The sequence below is a fragment of the Hyperoodon ampullatus genome (genome assembly GCF_949752795.1).
Source record: "Hyperoodon ampullatus genome assembly, chromosome: 2".
NCBI classification, from domain to species: domain Eukaryota; kingdom Metazoa; phylum Chordata; class Mammalia; order Artiodactyla; family Ziphiidae; genus Hyperoodon; species Hyperoodon ampullatus.
The window spans coordinates 155,676,776-155,695,166 of NC_136915.1; the positions used below are offsets into that span (position 1 = coordinate 155,676,776).

Sequence of the window (18,391 nt, forward strand, 5' to 3'; positions counted from 1 at the left end):
TAGTTGCTCCACAGCATGTGGGATCCTCCTGGACCAGGGATCGAACCCATATCCCCTGCATTGGCAGGCGGATTCCTAACCACTGTGCCACCAGGGAAGTCCCTCATGTCTTTTTTTAAAACCACAAAAATATGTAACTCATTTAAATTGCAAACATTTTAAATGACACATGTTTCTGAGTTGTGCACATTATTTTCCACTCTCTGGAGTACAAGTGAAAGCTGAAAAATGTTTTGAACTGAAAGAGTGACAAGGACAACTAAAAAAAACAAACTGGAATAATTTAGAGAAGAAAAGATCCTCTAATGAGAATATGACATAATATAACCCTTAAAAATCTGGCTAAAGGGGCTTCCCAGTCCGGGAAGATCCCACATGCCGCGGAGCAAGTCAGCCCGTGTGCCACAACTACTGAGCCCGTGTGCCACAACTACTGAAGCCCACATGCCAAGAGCCCGTGCTCCATAACAAGAGAAGCCACTGCAATGAGAAGCCCATGCACCACAATGAAGAGTAGCCCCCACTTGCCGCAACTAGAGAAAGCCCACGCGCGGCAACAAAGACCCAATGCAGCCAAAAATAAATAAATAAATAAATAAATAAAAATATATAAATCTGGCTAAGGAGTTTGCAGTTTGGCTGGTTATTCCAAATGCTTAGTATCTACCCCCTTCCTTCCTTGGTGCCTGGTGCACGTGTTGGGAGTGGAATGTTAGTGTTGTGCACTGCCACCTCTTCAGAAGGATTCTTGGTTTGAAGAGCTGGAGAAGTTATAAAATATGGACAACGTAAGTGCTCTAACCTCTGTCTGCTCCCACAATACAATGACCCTGGTGTTCATAGCATCACAGGAGAGACAAAGGACCATTCCTGACATTGTGAGATCTGTGAACAAGTCCTACCCTTGCTCTTGATGGTTCTAGGACATTGAGACTCACATAACCACTCTGAGAATTAGTTTTATCATCTGTAGAATGGGTACAAATTATTGTTCTTGACAAAACTATACTTCTGATTAAAATGCGATAATAGTTGTTTTGGAAAAACATAAAACTATAATGTACGTATGTTCCTCCAGTATTTCAAAACTTAGTAAGATGTTCCTCACAGTGTAAGTTCTTCATAAATGTTTGAGTGACGGCTGGGAGTAAAGGTTATTATTGAGTTCATTTTCCTTCTCCAGCCCACAGGATCAGTGGGGGCTCTCAGGGAGTGTGATGGGTGACTGGGTTGAGTAAGTGTGTGGAAGCTCATGGTAACTCAGGTGAAGCCATTGCGCATCCTGGTCTTGGCTTCTGGAACACATTTCCATGAGCTGAATCCTAGCAAGTCTTTTGTGAAGGGAAGCGTTTTATACATGACAGAAACTAATAAAATTCAGAGGCTTATTAAGACCTATATAATATTCTTAGATTTTGTCCATGGAATTGAGGTGGTTTCTTAGAAGATTTTAACGATTTATACAAGTTCATATTCTTTTGATCAAGGACACGTTACAACATACTAAACCTCATCAATATACAATGCTCCTTTCACATTTTTGTGTAACAATTTTGCTATTGAGATTGATTTTCTTTCTACCATCACTACACGTTATCTAAAACAGTTATAACACCTACAACCTTGTATGTTGATTATGCACTTATTTGCATGTCTGTCTCCACTAGACTCTAAGATCATAAAGGGAAGAGAGTGTACATTATTCATCTGTTTTAACCTCCTGCATCCTGCAACTCTGTCACATGATTGTTACTCATCATTTGACTCAAAGAATGAGTGGATTAATCAGTTACCCACTGACCACTAAGACAAAGTATAAAATAATGCCTAATACTGAGCACTCTTCTCATTTCTCCTTTCTTCTTAGCTGAACTGTGAAAACATGTTTGAAGAGGTCTATTTCCATTTAGTTTTAAATATATATATATGATATGAAGCAGCTTAGGCATTCTTGCTCCTTCTAGTAAGACCATACCAAAAGTGTTTCTCAAATCTTCCTTTGCTTAATTGCTTTCTCCTGCTTGCAACAGCAAGGATTATAGATAAGTCTGACCCATGGGAATGTGAGAGGAGAGGAAGCAACTAGAAGAAAAATTACTCAAAAAAAAGACATTTCTCACACTATATTCATTTTACGTTAAGTTGTAGCAATAAATGTCCCAACGTTTTCTCACCTTGACATGTCTTTCCATTGAGCATGAGTTGATAGCCAGGTGGGCAGATACACTGATAGCTCCCAAAGGTATTTTTACACTCATGCTGGCAGGTGTCTCTATTTTCACATTCATCAATATCTGTGCAGAAAAAAAGCAGTGTGTATAACCATGCAAAGCAAAGGCAGAAACTGTGACAGAACCAACTATAAACAAGTTGTTGACATACAACAGAAAATTTGATTTTATACTTGTGCTTAAAAATGTTCAAAGCTGTTTCATATCAGTATATTTTAATGGAGTACAATATAAACTGTCCTGCATTATAAAATATGAACATCTCTTCTGTGTATAAGCACATATGAGCTGAAGCCCCAAACTGGCAAATTGCAGTATTAGTTAAGTAATTAAGATTGGAATGACAGATGAAACAGACCTGTACAGGATCCTAAACCACCAAGGTACTAAACTCTTGACAGAACACAGTAGAATTTACCTAAAAGATAAAGTTTCTATTGAGATTAATTGGGAAAAGAAGTACTCATTTCTATTTTATTTAAAGTTTAGCGGCCTCTCTCTCTCTCCAACAGCCATGCCTATAGCTTTCCTATGTGCAGATATCATTAAGTGGAGGCGGTTTTATCTTTGCGATAGGAATATTCATCCAACTTCATACAATTGTAAAGTACTAATGGCAACTAGATATACATATAGTTGCTATGTTACTTTGGGCCAGCCACTTAACTTCTCAGGATCTCAGTTGATTCTTCTGCCAACAGGATTCACTGATACAATCTCCCTACTTCACAGGCTTGTTGGAAGGTTCAAACACGTAATATATCAAAAACATTTTATAAATTATAAAGAGCTGAGCTACCTGCTATTACTAAACAAAGTCAAGAAAACAGCAATAAAAAGAGTGGGAATAGATAGTAAAAAAATTAATTGATATTTGCTTTCAGAATCAGGGATGGGATTTGAGAGGCCTCAGATTTCTTGTCTCAGTTGTGTTTTGCCTAATATTAAAATGTGCCAACCAGTGTTAGAAGGAAGAGAACATGGTATGAAATGGAAGCAGGAGTGCTGAGGGCTGGAAGTAAGGGGAAGACAAAGTGAAACCCTGGAGATGGCTCAGCAAAAGGACTTGTTCATTGTGCATATGCTCAGATAATAATTGCAATGACTCAAAATCTGTTAATGACAAACGCTCATCAAATATTTGTCACTGTTTTTGCCTCAGTTTGGTTAACCAAAGCACTCACTGCAGAACTTTTGATATATTTTTACTTTTTCCCTTTATAATCGGCTTTAACCTAAGATAACAATAGAAATGTAAATGACGTTGAACTCCAAGTAGTTGACATCACACTTTCCAGAGTATGAATTTTAAATTGGCCCCAAGTGTGATTTTGGTGTTCAGAAGCAATGCAATGTTCATTTTGGAATAAATTCCCTAAAAAGGGAAATCTTAGCCCAAGTCTAACAAAATTCCATGGTGTTAATCTGAATCTTTTGTAAGCTGTCTATCCTAGATGGTTAATTAAAAGCATTTGATGTTTACTGCAGGTTGCTTGTTACATAATTCCAAAGCTGTCTGCAATCTTAGTGTAAATTTCTTTATTAGTACCAACGCCAGAAAATACTCACCATATTTTAAGAAATATTTCTAAATGTCTAAGTCTATTTATTGCCCCCAAATAAAACTTAAATATCCAGTCATAGACTAGTTATAGAAATTTACTTTAGAGTCTCCAAGATTGGTCCTCACTCTGAAATAGTAGCTGCCTCACATAGTAGATGGTTTCGGGAAGGTAATTCATATAAACATATTAGTGTAATATAAACACAAAGGCACAGAGAACATTCATAAGACTCTACTGTGATGAAACTACAGGGCACAGATTGTGATAAAGAAATGGAGAACTGGTTATTCATCAGGGACTCTTTCTTCAAATGGCTTGGACCTTCAGATGATCTAGAAGAAGTCAACTAGATGGTATATGGTGTGGGAAATACCGTTTCACTCATTTATCTGAGCATAAACAAGGATTTTTGGAGCAGGAGCGTAAAGGTAGAAGAGAAGAGTTGTCTAAGACGAAGGCAGAGAATGGAATGTTAATAGGATATGAAAACCCTTCAGTGGGAACGACTATTTAGAAGAAACATTGAAAGACAAAATGTCAGATGTTAATTCTGTCAATAAAATAGTGAAAAGTTTCACTAACAAAGAGGTAAAAATTGTGGGCATGAAAAGTTACCAAAATTACCAATGGAAAAAAACCAATAAGAATGGTTTGGAGCAGCCTGAGAGCAATGTTTGACATACTCCCAAGGACAGTGGAGTCCACAGGTTTAGTAATTAAGTAGTGTTTGACCATGTGGGGCAAAATGTTGAGAGTTGTTAATGAACCCATGAATGTTTCAAATTCAAGGAGTAAAAGAAACTAGCACTGTCCACAGTTCTAGGAAGCTGATCACAGGGAGGAGATTCCATGTGCATCATATTACGCTTTAGGTACTTCAAGACAGCCAGACAGAAAAGTTCTGGGAACATCTGGGCCTAGAAAATAAAGGTTAAAGAGTAAGGATCTAGAGGGTTTGTTTGAAGGTCCAGCTGAGTGGGGATAATGTGAGAAGCTGGGTCCGCCTAAGAGTGACTAAGGAATCATGTCTAAGAAGATAACGATGCAGGAACAGGGCTTGGAGAAGGGTAGAAAAAGAAATGACAAAAACTGAAGTCAGAAAATATTTCTTTTACGTATCTAAAACATGTTTAACAGAGAGCATATCTGGGAGAGAATAAGCAACGTGTGGAATGCTTAAGAAAAATTCAAGAACATGAGGTTAGCATAGGGGTCTTCAAATTTAAACAGAATTTCTTTCTTCCCTCCCCTCTTGCCTCCCTCCTCCCTTTCTTCTTTGCTTTCTCATTTCTTCTAACAAACTGTGGGGCTAATTTGTGTTTGCTAATTGCCCTTGGTGCATAGCTCAGTGACATGCAAACTGTGGATACTCACAGAAAATTGAATTAAATGAATGACAGATGGAACTGTTTGCAACTTAACTGAAGACAAGGTCTCAATTCTTGAGTTGGAAATTACACTTCACTTTTGCAAACAAATTAAATTACAGACTTGAGTTTAGGTAAAGATACTGAAAGCACATATGTTAAAACAATGGAAACAAGTTAGTTTTGTCCTGGCTTACATTATCTTTTCAGTGACTTACATATATACAAAATAATTTAACTGAGAGGTTCCATGGGGAGTGTGTAACAACAGTCAGGGTAGTGCTGGTTGCAGACAGAACAAGCAGTCGACACAGTAGCTGAGAGTTTCACTTTTAACCCACTGCTTTGGCATCCATCAGATAAAGCCATAATCTGATAGTATTATATTACGGTGGCAATATGCATATTCTTTTTTTAAGAACCATATTCTGGATGCCACTGAATTTTATTTCTATATAGCATTAAATTTAGTAACACTTTCAGGGGTGATCAAAAAAGAGAAACTGCCAATACAAAACAATAAATTATCAGAATGTACACATGTAAATACATCATTTGATAAAATTGGTAATAGTTTTAGGTGCCAGAGTAAATGTCTTGAAACTTGGGTCATCCCAGATTTGAGATCAGATGTAGTTCACTACACCCAAACTCTCATAGGTGCTGTATATATGCTTAGACTCTGGTCCGTTAAGTGAGCCCACAGAAAGGAAATGGAATATGGCTGACATTTACCTACACATGTGTCATGGCTCGCCACAGAGCCTTCAGGGCAAGTTTTTCTAATAGTCCTTCTAGTCCTGGAGAGAGACGTTCTGCTGTTCCTATACTCTGAGTAGGAGCTGTAGAGATGTGAGTACTGTCTGTAATGCTGTTGAGGTTGATAGTTGTTTCTCACGGGGGAGAACCGTGCAAGGTTATAGCTATTGTACTGAGTGCCATAATTTGGCAGCCTCTCCAATCCAGCGCAAGATTTCCCGTCCCCTAATAAATGTTGTCCTGGTGGACAGATACACTTGAAGCTGCCGGGGGTGTTGGAGCACTGATATGCACAAGGCTTAGGCACTTGTTCACATTCATTAATGTCTGCTCGTGTGCCATGATACATAAAAAAGAGAAAAAAAAAACATACACACATATACACACAGAAAACACAGGAATAAAGAATCAGTCTGTGAAACAAACTGAAGACATTATGTTACCCTCCAAAGCAGGGAATACAGTAATTTCTCAGCTGTTGTGAACTTTTGAAAAAGGTTTCATCATTCAGCTATGAATATATAGAAAGATTCTATGTCCCTGAAGATTGTTTTACATGTACAGTAGAATCATATAGGGTCATACTGTAAAATTTGGTCTTGAATCCAGAAAAACTAGAGTTCAAAGCTAACATATAGATCTTAATTTTGTTGGTGGAGTGAAGAATGCAGTCAGATCTCTAGTGTGCATTTAATTACAATATTGATCATTAGTGCTTCTAATCTTTCATATAATTACAAGTTTCAGATGCAAGAATGTACAATGTGCACCTACAAATAGTTTTATTTTCCTTTATTTCTTTTGCATCAATAATTATTAATGAATAATCATGTCAAGCACATTTTCTTAAAAAAATTAAAAAGAAGGAAATGAAGGTACAGAATCATTCTTCTTAAGATAAACTCAAAGTTCAAAAATTAAAGTTATTTTTCTTTCTATTCCTAGGCCAACACAGAGTATGTACTCCTAACTCTTCTTGTAAATTGAAAAAGTGAATAAGGACCAGAGATCAAAACCAAATTCTTTAATTCATTACCACAGTGGCATGAAAGAAAACAATATGAATAAGTAGAATAAAAGTAGTAAATTGTGCTTTAAAAATTATTTTAGTAGGCAAAAGTTAAAATTAACATTTTAAATCTCTTTAAGGCAATGGCCCTACCTTCTTTACTGATTTATCCCTCAGCCCAATTTCTGACATTCAGCTTCAAGTCAAATTAGTGAACAAATAAACACATTTCATTCTGCTAGGTCACTGTAATGACTGATCAAAATGTTAAATTATATACAAATTACAATATCTAAATAGAAGACTAAAATGATATATATTCCTGCTATTAAAAAGTATTTATTTTAAAAGTATTCATAATAATGATACTACATTAAACGTTTTCTATGTGCAAAGTACTATGCTAGGGACTACATAAAGACAGAACTAAGTCTTTACGGAAGAATTTGCTATAAAGAATTAAATAGACAACCAAGGCATCCAATTTTCAAAGTATTGATATAGTAGCATGCAAACCAAAAGCTAGTATTTAAAAGCTCACACAATTTTTTTTTCTGCATGTAAATGTAAATATTCAGAGGTGAAATAATTTTATAGGTCAGTTTCTTGATTGTAAATGTATTAAGAAAAAAAGCATATGGTTACCTTCTTATAGACATCTTCTACTTTCATTACCTGCCTTACTTTACATTCAATTATAACTAAGGCAATTGGGAGAATTAAATGAGATTCTTAAATGAGATTGCCTATAAATAGGCAATTGGGAGAATTAAATGAGATTCTTAGCACAGGGAATGGCATATAGTATGCACTAAACATATGGTAGATAAAGTAATAATTATCAATTCACTTAAATTGTGTGTTCACATTTTAATCCTTCATAACTAAACCTTCATAGTACATACAGATATATTTCATATTCAAATAAAATGTATCTATGCAAATATTTACATCACATGCAGAGAGAGATAATCAATGAGCTAATCTTCATAATTAAATTGTCGTGGTAATTATACCACAGCCTCACTTTGATATGTATAGTGCATAGTAAGCACTCCGTAAGTAGTTATTATTATCACTTGAAAGTCAGTGTAAATTGAGCTCAATATGAAGTCTCTAAGAAGTAATTCAATTTATGTAATGGACTACTTAAACCAACTTACAAATCTAATTGTAGCAAGAAAGTATTTGAGGATAGAGTGGTCCTAACCAAGCTGGTAAAATAGTTACCCAGCCTTTATTACTCAATAAGAGTTCCTGTTAACTTACCCATACAGGGTCTTCCAATTCCTTGAGACCGGTAACCTCTTGGACATACACAACGATAGCTGCCTCTCGTATTCTCACATATCTGGTTATATCTGCACTGATGGGTCCCATCTCTACACTCATCAATATCTAGAGACATGGAGGGCAATAAAAAGCAATAACATTTCCTATTTCAAAACCTAAAGTCATTATATTTATTTATTTTTTAACATCTTTATTGGAGTATGATTGCTTTACAATGTTGTGTTAGTTTCTGCTGTATAACAAAGTGAATCAGCTATACATATACATACGTCCCCATATCTCCTCCCTCTTGCATCTCCCTCCCACCCTCCCTATCCCTCCCCTCCAGGTGGTCACAAAGCACTGAGCTGATCTCCCTGTGCTATGCGTCAAGTCATTATATTTAAAATGAACATTTTAATTGCTTAGAACGTTGCATTTCTCACCACGTGGTTGAGACCCGGAGTCAGAAAATCTGGGTTCAAGTCCCAGCTCTGCCACTTGTTAACGGGCCTCTTTTCCTCTTCTTGCACCCTACTACGGGAAGAGTTTTCTTCTCAGCTTTCCCCCCTTTGCTATATCCCTCCTTTTTTGGCCATCCTATTTATACTAGTGACGCTAGTGAGCTTGCTGATGTGGACTTAGAGCAACATTTCCACATTGCTACTTATCCACAGTCCCAAATTTCTAGCTACTGGCTGCTCATTTCCATCGCCATGTTCTACTAGTACTTCAAACTCAGCACGTCTCCAGTATCTTATCACTACTCCCTTATTTATAATAACAGTATTCTTTTATCCCCAGTCAACCTGGCTGCAAACCTCAGAGTTATCTTTAAACCTATTCTCTGTTTCCAAGATTGGGTAATTCTATTTCCTTCAAACCCATATATCCCCACTTTCCATTTCCTCATTTAGCTATATTTTTGCTGTAGCTTCTTAAACATCTTCTGATATTTCAGCTTCTGTCATTTCTAATTAATCTTATACATAATTACAGAATCAATATTCTTAAAAATACTTAGTTACACATAACTGCATATGATGCTGTGAGTTGGCTACTATTCTTAGGAATCAAGAAAAATATTTACCTACATCTGTATTGCTGAGGAGTCTTTGAAATCTGATAGTCCACCCCCCCATTTTTTTTTAAGTATACTAAACTTCCATTTACCTCAGATAGTATCAACAAGTGGTCAATACTCCCTCATTTATATCTACACCCTCCCCTCACTCTTATATTATTTTGAAACAAATCCAAGAGAGATAGTAACTATTAATAAATACTTCAGTATGAAATTCTTTAAATGTCCAATTTTTTAAAATGAGAAACTTACACTCAAATTTCTGTGTCATCTTAAGACTTGTTCAAGGTCTGATAGCTGTCAAGAAGGGAGGATGAATTTTTTTCTTCATAATTTTTATTAACAAAGTGAATCAGTTATACATATACATATGTTCCCATATCTCTTACCTCTTGCGTCTCCCTCCCTCCCACCCTCCCTATCCCACCCCTCTAGGTGGTCACAAAGCACCGAGCTGATCTCCCTGTGCTATGCGGCTACTTCCCACTAGATATCTATTTTACGTTTGAGAGTGTATATATGTCCATGCCACTCTCTCACTTTGTCACAGCTTACCCTTCCCCCTCCCCATATCCTCAAGTCCATTCGTTAGTAGGTCTGTCTTTATTCCTGTCTTACCCCTAGGTTCTTCATGACATTTTTCTTTTCCTTAGAATCCATATATATGTGTTAGCATACGGCATTTGTCTTTCTCTTTCTGACTTACTTCACTCTGTATGACAGACTCTAGGTCCATCCACCTCACTACAAATAACTCAATTTCATTTCTTTTTATGGCTGAGTAATATTCCATTGTATATATGTGCGACATCTTCTTTATCCATTCATCCGATGATGGACACTTAGGTTGTTTCCATCTCCGGGCTATTGTAAATAGAGCTGCAATGAACATTTTGGTACATGACTCTTTTTGAATTATGGTTTTCTCAGGGTATATGCCCAGTAGCGGGATTTCTGGGTCATATGGTAGTTCTATTTGTACTTTTTTAAGGAACCTCCATACTGTTCTCCATAGTGGCTGTACCAATTCACATTCCCACCAGCAGTGCAAGAGTGTTCCCTTTTCTCCACACCCTCTCCAGCATTTATTGTTTCTAGATTTCTTGATGATGGCCATCCTGACTGGTGTGAGATGATATCTCATTGTAGTTTTGATTTGCATTTCTCTAATGATTAATGATGTTGAGCATTCTTTCATGTGTTTTTTGGCAGTCTGTATATCTTCTTTGGAGAAATGCCTATTTAAGTCTTCTGCCCATTTTTGGATTGGGTTGTTTGTTCTTCTTTGGAGAAATGCCTATTTAAGTCTTCTGCCCATTTTTGGATTGGGTTGTTTGTTTTTTTGCTATTGAGCTGCATGAGCTGTTTGTAAATTTTGGAGATTAATCCTTTCTCAGTTGCTTCATTTGCAAATATTTTCTCCCATTCTGAGGGTTGTCTTTTGGTCTTGTTTATGGTTTCCTTTGCTGTGCAAAAGCTTTGAAGTTTCATTAGGTCCCATTTACTTATTTTTGTTTTTATTTCCATTTCTCTAGGAGGAGGGTGAAAAAGGATCTTGCTGTGATTTATGTCACAGAGTGTTCTGCCTATATTTTCCTCTAAGAGTTTGATAGTTTCTGGACTTACATTTAGGTCTTTAATCCATTTTCAGCTTATTTTTGTGTATGGTGTTAGGAACTGTTCTAATTTCATTCTTTTACATGTCCCTGTCCAGTTTCCCCAGCACCACTTATTGAAGAGGCTGTCCTTTCTCCACTGTACATTCCTGCCTCCTTTATCAAAGATAAGGTGACAGTATGTGCGTGGGTTTATCTCTGGGCTTTCTATCCTGTTCCATTGATCTATATTTCTGTTTTTGTGCCAGTAACATACTGTCTTGATTACTGTAGCTTTGTAGTATAGTCTGAAGTCAGGGAGCCTGACTCCTCCAGCTCTGTTTTTCGTTCTCAAGATTGCTTTGGCTATTCGGGGTCTTTTGTGTTTCCATACAAATTGTGAAATTTTTTGTTATAGTTCTGTGAAAAATGCTAGTGGTAGTTTGATAGGGATTGCATTGAATCTGTAGATTGCTTTGGGTAATAGAGTCATTTTCACAATGTTGATTCTTCCAATCCAAGAACATGGTATATCTCTCCATCTATTTGTATCATCTTTATTTTCTTTCATCAGTGTCTTATAATTTTCTGCATGCAGGTCTTTTGTCTCCTTAGGGAGGTTTATTCCCAGATATTTTATTCTTTTTGTTGCAATGGCAAATGGGAGTGTTTCTTAATTTCGCTTTCAGATTTTTCATCATTAGTGTATAGGAATGCCAGAGATTTCTGTGCATTTATTTTGTATCCTGCTACTTTATCAAATTCATTGATTAGCTCTAGTAGTTTTCTGCTAGCATCTTTAGGATTCTCTATGTATAGTATCATGTCATCTGCAAACAGTGACAGCTTTATTTCTTCTTTTCCGATTTGGATTCCTTTTATTCCCTTTTCTTCTCTGATGGCTGTGGCTAAAACTTCCAAAATTATGTTGAATACGAGTGGTGAGAGTGGACAACCTTGTCTTGTCCCTGATCTTAGTGGAAATGCTTTCAGTTTTTCACCATTGAGGACGATGTTGGCTGTGGGTTTGTCATATATGGCCTTTATTTTGTTGAGGAAAGTTCCCTCTATGCCTACTTTCTGGAGGGTTTTTATCATAAACGGGTGTTGAATTTTGTCAAAAGCTTTCCCTGCATCTATTGAGATGACCATATGGTTTTCTCCTTGAATTTGTTAATATGGTGTATCACGTTGATTAATTTGCATATATTGAAGAATCCTTGCACTCCTGGAATAAACCCAACTTGATCATGGTGTATGATCCTTTTAATGTGCTGTTGGATTCTGTTTGCTAGTATTTTGTTGAGGATTTTTGCATCTATGTTCATCAGTGATATTGGCCTGTAGTTTTCTTTCTTTGTGACATCCTTGTCTGGTTTTTGTATCAGGGTGATGGTGGCCTCATAGAATGAGTTTGGGAGTGTTCCTCCCCCTGCTATATTTTGGAAGAGTTTGAGAAGGATAGGTGTTACCTCTTCACTAAATGTTTGATAGAATTTGCCTGTGAAGGCATCTGGTCCTGGGCTTTTGTGTGTTGGAAGATTTTTAATCACAGTTTCAATTTCAGTGCTTGTGATAGGTCTGCTCATATTTTCTATTTCTTCCTGATTCATTGTTGGTAGGTTGTGCATTTCTAAGAATTTGTCCATTTCTTCCAGGTTGTCCATTTTATTGGCATACAGTTGCTTGTAGTAATCTCTCATGATCTTTTGTATTTCTGCAGTGTCAGTTGTTACTTCTCCTTTTTCATTTCTAATTCTATTGATTTGAGTCTTCTCCCTTTTTTTCTTGATGAGTCTGGCTAATGGTTTATCAATTTTGTTTATCTTCTCAAAGAACCAGCTTTTAGTTTTACTGATCTTTGCTATCATTTCCTTTATTTCTTTTTCATTTACTTCTGATCTGTTCTTTATGATTTCTTTCCTTCTGCTAACTTTGGGGTTTTTTTGTTCTTCTTTCTCTAATTTCTTTAGGTGCAAGGTTAGGTTGTTTATTCGAGATGTTTCCTGTTTCTTAAGGTAGGATTGTATTGCTATAAACTTCCCTCTTAGAACTGCTTTCGCTGTATCCCATAGGTTTTGAGTCGTCATGTCTCCATTGTCATTTGTTTCTAGGTATTTTTTAATTTCCTCTTTGATTTCTTCAGTGATCTCTTGGTTATTAAGTAGTGTATTGTTTAGCCTCCATATGTTTGTATTTTTTACAGATCTTTTCCTGTAATTGATATCTAGTCTCACAGCATTGTAGTCAGAAAAGATACTTGATACAATTTCAATTTTCTTAAATTTACCAAGGCTTGATTTGTGACCCAAGATATGATCTATCCTGGAGAATGTTCCGTGAGCACTTGAGAAAAATGTGTATGCTGTTGTTTTTGGATGGAATATCCTATAAATATCAATTAAGTCCCTGTTGTTTAATGTATCATTTAAAGCTTGGGTTTCCTTATTTATTTTCATTTTGGATGATCTGTCCATTGGTGAAAGTGGGGTGTTAATGTCCCCTACTATGAATGTGTTACTGTCGATTTCCCCTTTTATGGCTGTTAGTATTTGCCTTATGTATTGAGGTGCTCCTATGTTGGGTGCATAAATATTTACAATTGTTATATCTTCTTCTTGGATTGATCCCTTGATCATTAAGTAGTGTCCTTCTTTGTCTCTTGTAATAGTCTTTATTTTAAAGTCTGTTTTTTCTGGTATGAGAATTGCTACTACAGCTATCTTTTGGTTTCCATTTGCATGGAATGTCTTTTTCCATCCCCTCACTTTCAGTCTGTATGTGTCTCTAGGTCTGAAGTGGGTCTCTTGTAGACAGCATATATATGGGTCTTGTTTTTGTATCCATTCAGCCAGTCTGTGTGTTTTGGTGGGAGCATTTAATCCATTTACATTTAAGGTAATTATCGATATGTATGTTCCTATTACCATTTTCTTAATTGTTTTGGGTGTGTTATTGTAGGTCTTTTCCTTCTCTTGTGTTTGTTGCCTAGAGAAGTTCCTTTAGCGTTTGTTGTAAAGCTGGTTTCGTGGTGCTGAACTCTCTCAGCTTTTGCTTGTCTGTAAAGGTTTTAATTTCTCCATCAAATCTGAATGAGATCCTTGCTGGGTAGAGTAATCTTGGTTGTAGGTTTTTCTCCTTCATCACTTTAAATATGTCCTGCCAGTCCTTTCTGGCTTGCAGAGTTTCTGCTGAAAGATCAGCTGTTAACCTTATGGGGATTCCGTTGTGTGTTATTTGTTGTTTTTCCCTTGCTGCTTTTAATATGTTTTCTTTGTATTTAATTTTTGATAGCTTGATTAATATGTGTCTTGGCATGTTTCTCCTTGGATTTATCCTGTATGGGATTCTCTGTTCTTCCTAGACTTGATTAACTATTTCCTTTCCTATATTAGGGAAGTTTTCTACTATAATCGCTTCAAATATTTTCTTAGTCCCTTTCTTTTTATCTTCTTCTTCTAGAACCCCTATAATTCGAATGTTGTTGCGTCTAATGTTGTCCCAGAGGTCTCTGAGACTGTCCTCAGTTCTTTTCGTTCTTTCTTCTTTCTTCTGCTGTGCAGTAGTTATTTCCAGTATTTTATCTTCCAGGTCACTTATCCATTCTGCCTCAGTTATTAGGCTATTGATCCCTTCTAGAGTATTTTTAATTTCATTTATTGTGTTGTTCATCGTTGCTTGTTTCCTCTTTAGTTCTTCTAGGTCCTTGTTAAATGTTTCTTGAATTTTCTCTATTCTATTTCCAAGATTTGGGTTCATCTTTACTATCATTATTCTGAATTCTTTTTCAGGTAGACTGCCTATTTCGTCTTCATTTCTTAGGTGTGGCAGGTTTTTATGTTGCTCCTTCATCTGCTGTGTGTTTTTCTGTCTTCTCATTTTGCTTAACTTACTGTGTTTGGGGTCTCCTTCTTGCAGGCTGCAGGTTTGTAGTTCCCGTTGTTTTGGTGTCTGTCCCCAGTAGCTAAAGTTGGTTCAGTGGGTTGTGTAGGCTTCCTGGTGGAGGGGAATAGTGCCTTTGTTCTGGTGGATGAGGCTGTATCTTGTCTTTCTGGTGGGCAGGTCCACGTCTGGTGGTGTGTTTTGGGGTGCCTGTGGACTTATTATGATTTTAGACAGCCTCTCTGCTAATGGGTGGGGTTGTGTTCCTGTCTTACTAGTTGTTTGGCATAGGGTGTCCAGCACTGTAGCTTGCTGGTCGTTGAGTGAAGCTGGGTGTTCGTGTTGAGATAGAGATATCTCGTTGGATATTAGGTGGAGCTGGGAGGTCTCTTGTTGACCAGTGTCCTGAAGTTGGCTCTCCCACCTCAGAGGCACAATACTGACTCCTGGCTGCAGGACCAAGAGCCTTTCATCCACACAGCTGATATATGATCTTGGCTGACTTATTTCACTTCTTTCTTCCTCACTTTCCTAATTTTTCCACCAAAGAACTGTCAACAGCTGCCGGCTTTTCTCTGATGCACATGATTGTGGAGGCCTAGTGAATCCAAAATCTGATGTAGTAGGCTAGCAGGCTGGAGACTCTGGGAAGAGCTGCAGCCCAAACAAAAGCTGCCGGCAGAATCTCCGGGAGGATGAATTTTAACATGTTTTCTCTAAGTCCAGCTCTTTCCCCATCATACAGGGCTATTTTTCTTTCCTTTTTCTACAACCTCCATCTATTAACATTCCATTCAAGACTATATTTAAATGTGATCACTTCTATGACACTGCTGATAGTCACTCCTATTAGATATGATCATTCTTTCGAGTACTCTGGTACAATTTTGTTTGTACCTATTTTATGATATTTCATTCCTACTTGCATAATTTTTTTTTCTTTTGGTGAAGGGAGTGGAGTTGCCCAATCTATCCCAGTTGAATGTTTAAGTACATGAGAGCAGGAATGCTATCAGTTTCAGTTTTGTATATTGTGCAGCTCATAGTTCTGCTAACTGTGGCAGACTGGTACAGAATAGGCACATAAAGAACAAACTTAGGGAGAAATATAATTTACTTTATTGCCTGGTTATTGATTTGACATTTAAAGAATATTTAGTTTTAAAATAATTATATTTTGAACTTTTAATAAATCTCTACAAACATAATTTTCTTCTTAACCTCCAACGAAATTCTTGATATATATGCTAAATTTCATATTAGAAATTATATGACATAATATTAATGTATGTGGATATGAAAATATAGAAACCAATTGTTTAACTGATGGGAGTTCAAAATGGGCTAAGTCTCCCTGGTGAGCTTTCATTTCCTGGTATAGCCATGACCCTAGGGCCCCAGAGCTCCACAATACTAGAAGTTGGGAGTAAAAAACCAATAGAAAAAGATATTTCCTTGTTATATTAAATTTATTCTAACCATTAGTTTTAAAAATGGATGCCTTATTTGGCTTGTTGATGGTAAATGAATCTCAGTCACTGAGATAGCCAGACACTCACCAATGCAGGTTCCATTTTCTGCCTTGGTCATTCCGTTTGGGCAAAGATCAATGCATTTATAGCCACCGCGGGTGTTCTTGCAGTGCTGATCTGGTCTGCATACATTCTGTCTACACTCATTTACATCTTGATGAAAGAACAAAGGTAATGCAGATTGAGAAAGTGATTTCTTCCGACTTTGCATAAAAATTACACCTTCAGATTTTAAGGATATGATAAACTAATATAGATGATTATATAATCATGGTGTAAGGTTAAAGTGTTTAAATCAATCAAGTTATGTAATGCACTTTATTTTAAAACGTTATGATAAAAATAAAAAACAAAATATTACTTCACATAGCTGGTAGCCATACCAACCACTTCCTCCTCCTAGAAAAAGAAAAATTATATATTTATACATTATATATAAGTATATATATATATATATACATATAACTTAAGATTTTGTGAAAAAAATTGTTAATATAATAGGGGAAATGTTAAAAAAATGGTTATGTAATTAGAAGATGAAACCTGTAATATATAGCATTTGCTTCCACTTCGTTTTTGCATGGATCACATACATGATGCATGGTATTACAATCCAGCCCAGGACACGGCACATGGATTAGATAAGGCACCATTAAGAAGTTACAAAGGGAGATTGGAACCAAGATGGCGGAGTAGAAGGACGTGCTCTCACTGCCTCTTGCGAGAAGAGCAGAATCACAAGTAGCTGCTGGACAGTCATCGACAGGAAGACACTGGAACTCACCAAAAAAAGTACCCCACATCCAAAGACAAAGGAGAAGCCACAACGAGATGGTAGGAGGGGCACAATCACAGTAAAATCAAATACCATAATTGCTGGGTGGGTGACTCACAGACTGGAGAACACTTATACCACAGAAGTCCACCCACTGGAGTGAAGGTTCTGAGCCCCACGTCAGGCTTCTCAACCTGGGGGTCCAGCAACGGGAGGAGGAATTCCTAGAGAATCAGACTTTGAGGGCTACTGGGATTTGATTGCAGGACTTCAACAGAACTGGGGGAAACAGAGACACCAATCTTGGAGGGCACACACAAAGTAGTGAACCACACCTACCTGCTAGTGTTGGGGGGTATCCTGCAGAGGTGGGGGGTGGCTGTGGCTCACGGTGGGTACAAGGACACTGGCAGCAGAAGTTCTGGGAAGTACTCCTTGGCGTGAGCCCTCCCAGAGGCTGCCATTAGCCCCACCAAAGAGCCCAGGTAGGCTCCAGTGTTGGGTTGCCTCAGGCCAAACAACCAACAGGGAGGGAACCCAGCCCCACCCATCAGCAGTCAAGTGGATTAAAGTTTTACTGAGCTCTGCCCACCAGAGCAACAGTCAGCTGTACCCACCACCAGTCCCTCCCATCAGGAAACTTGCATAAGCCTCTTAGTAGCCTCATCCACCAGAGGACAGACAGCAGAAGCAAGAAGAACTACAATCCTGCACCTTGTGGAACAAAAACCACATTCACAGAAAGACAGACAAGATGAAAAGGCAGAGGGGTAAGTACCAGATGAAGGAACAAGATAAAACCCCAGAAAAACAATTAAATTAAGTGGAGATAGGCAATCTTCCAGAAAAAGAATTCAGAATAATGATAGTGAAGATGATCCAGGACCTCGGAAAAAGAATGGAGGAAAAGATCGAGAAGATGCAAGAAATGTTTAACAAAGACCTAGAAGAATTAAAGAACAAACAAACACAGATGAACAATACAATAACTGAAATGAAAACTACACTAGAATGAATCAATAGCAGAGTAACTGAAGCAGAAGAACGGATAAGTGACCTGGAAGACAGAATGGTGGAATTCACTGCTGCAGAACACAATAAAGAAAAAAGAATAAAAAGATGTCAAGAAAGCCAAAGAGACCTTTGGGACAACATTAAACGCAACAACATTCGCATTATAGGGGTCCCAGAAGGAGAAGAGAGAGAGAAAGGACCTGAGAAAATATTTGAAGAGATTATAGTCAAAAACTTCATTTCCTAACGTGGGAAAGGAAATAGGCATGCAAGTCCAGGAAGAACAGAGAGTTCCATACAGGATAA

The 18,391-nt window shown here is 37.3% G+C and overlaps 1 protein-coding gene across 1 annotated transcript in view; it reads right to left on the minus strand.

The window, feature by feature from the left end:
• The window catches only part of HMCN1 (hemicentin 1), a gene marked incomplete at its 3' end in the record, with an annotated part of 531,222 nt that overhangs the window by 12,706 nt on the left and 500,125 nt on the right, over nt 1–18,391 (minus strand). Inside the window, exons 102-105 of the mRNA XM_079726768.1 lie at nt 16,324–16,449; nt 8,201–8,329; nt 5,899–6,249; nt 2,175–2,294 (exon numbers count right to left, since the gene is read on the minus strand). Of these exons, the coding sequence (XP_079582894.1) occupies nt 2,175–2,294; nt 5,899–6,249; nt 8,201–8,329; nt 16,324–16,449 (726 nt within the window). The remainder of the gene's footprint in view (nt 1–2,174; nt 2,295–5,898; nt 6,250–8,200; nt 8,330–16,323; nt 16,450–18,391) is intronic.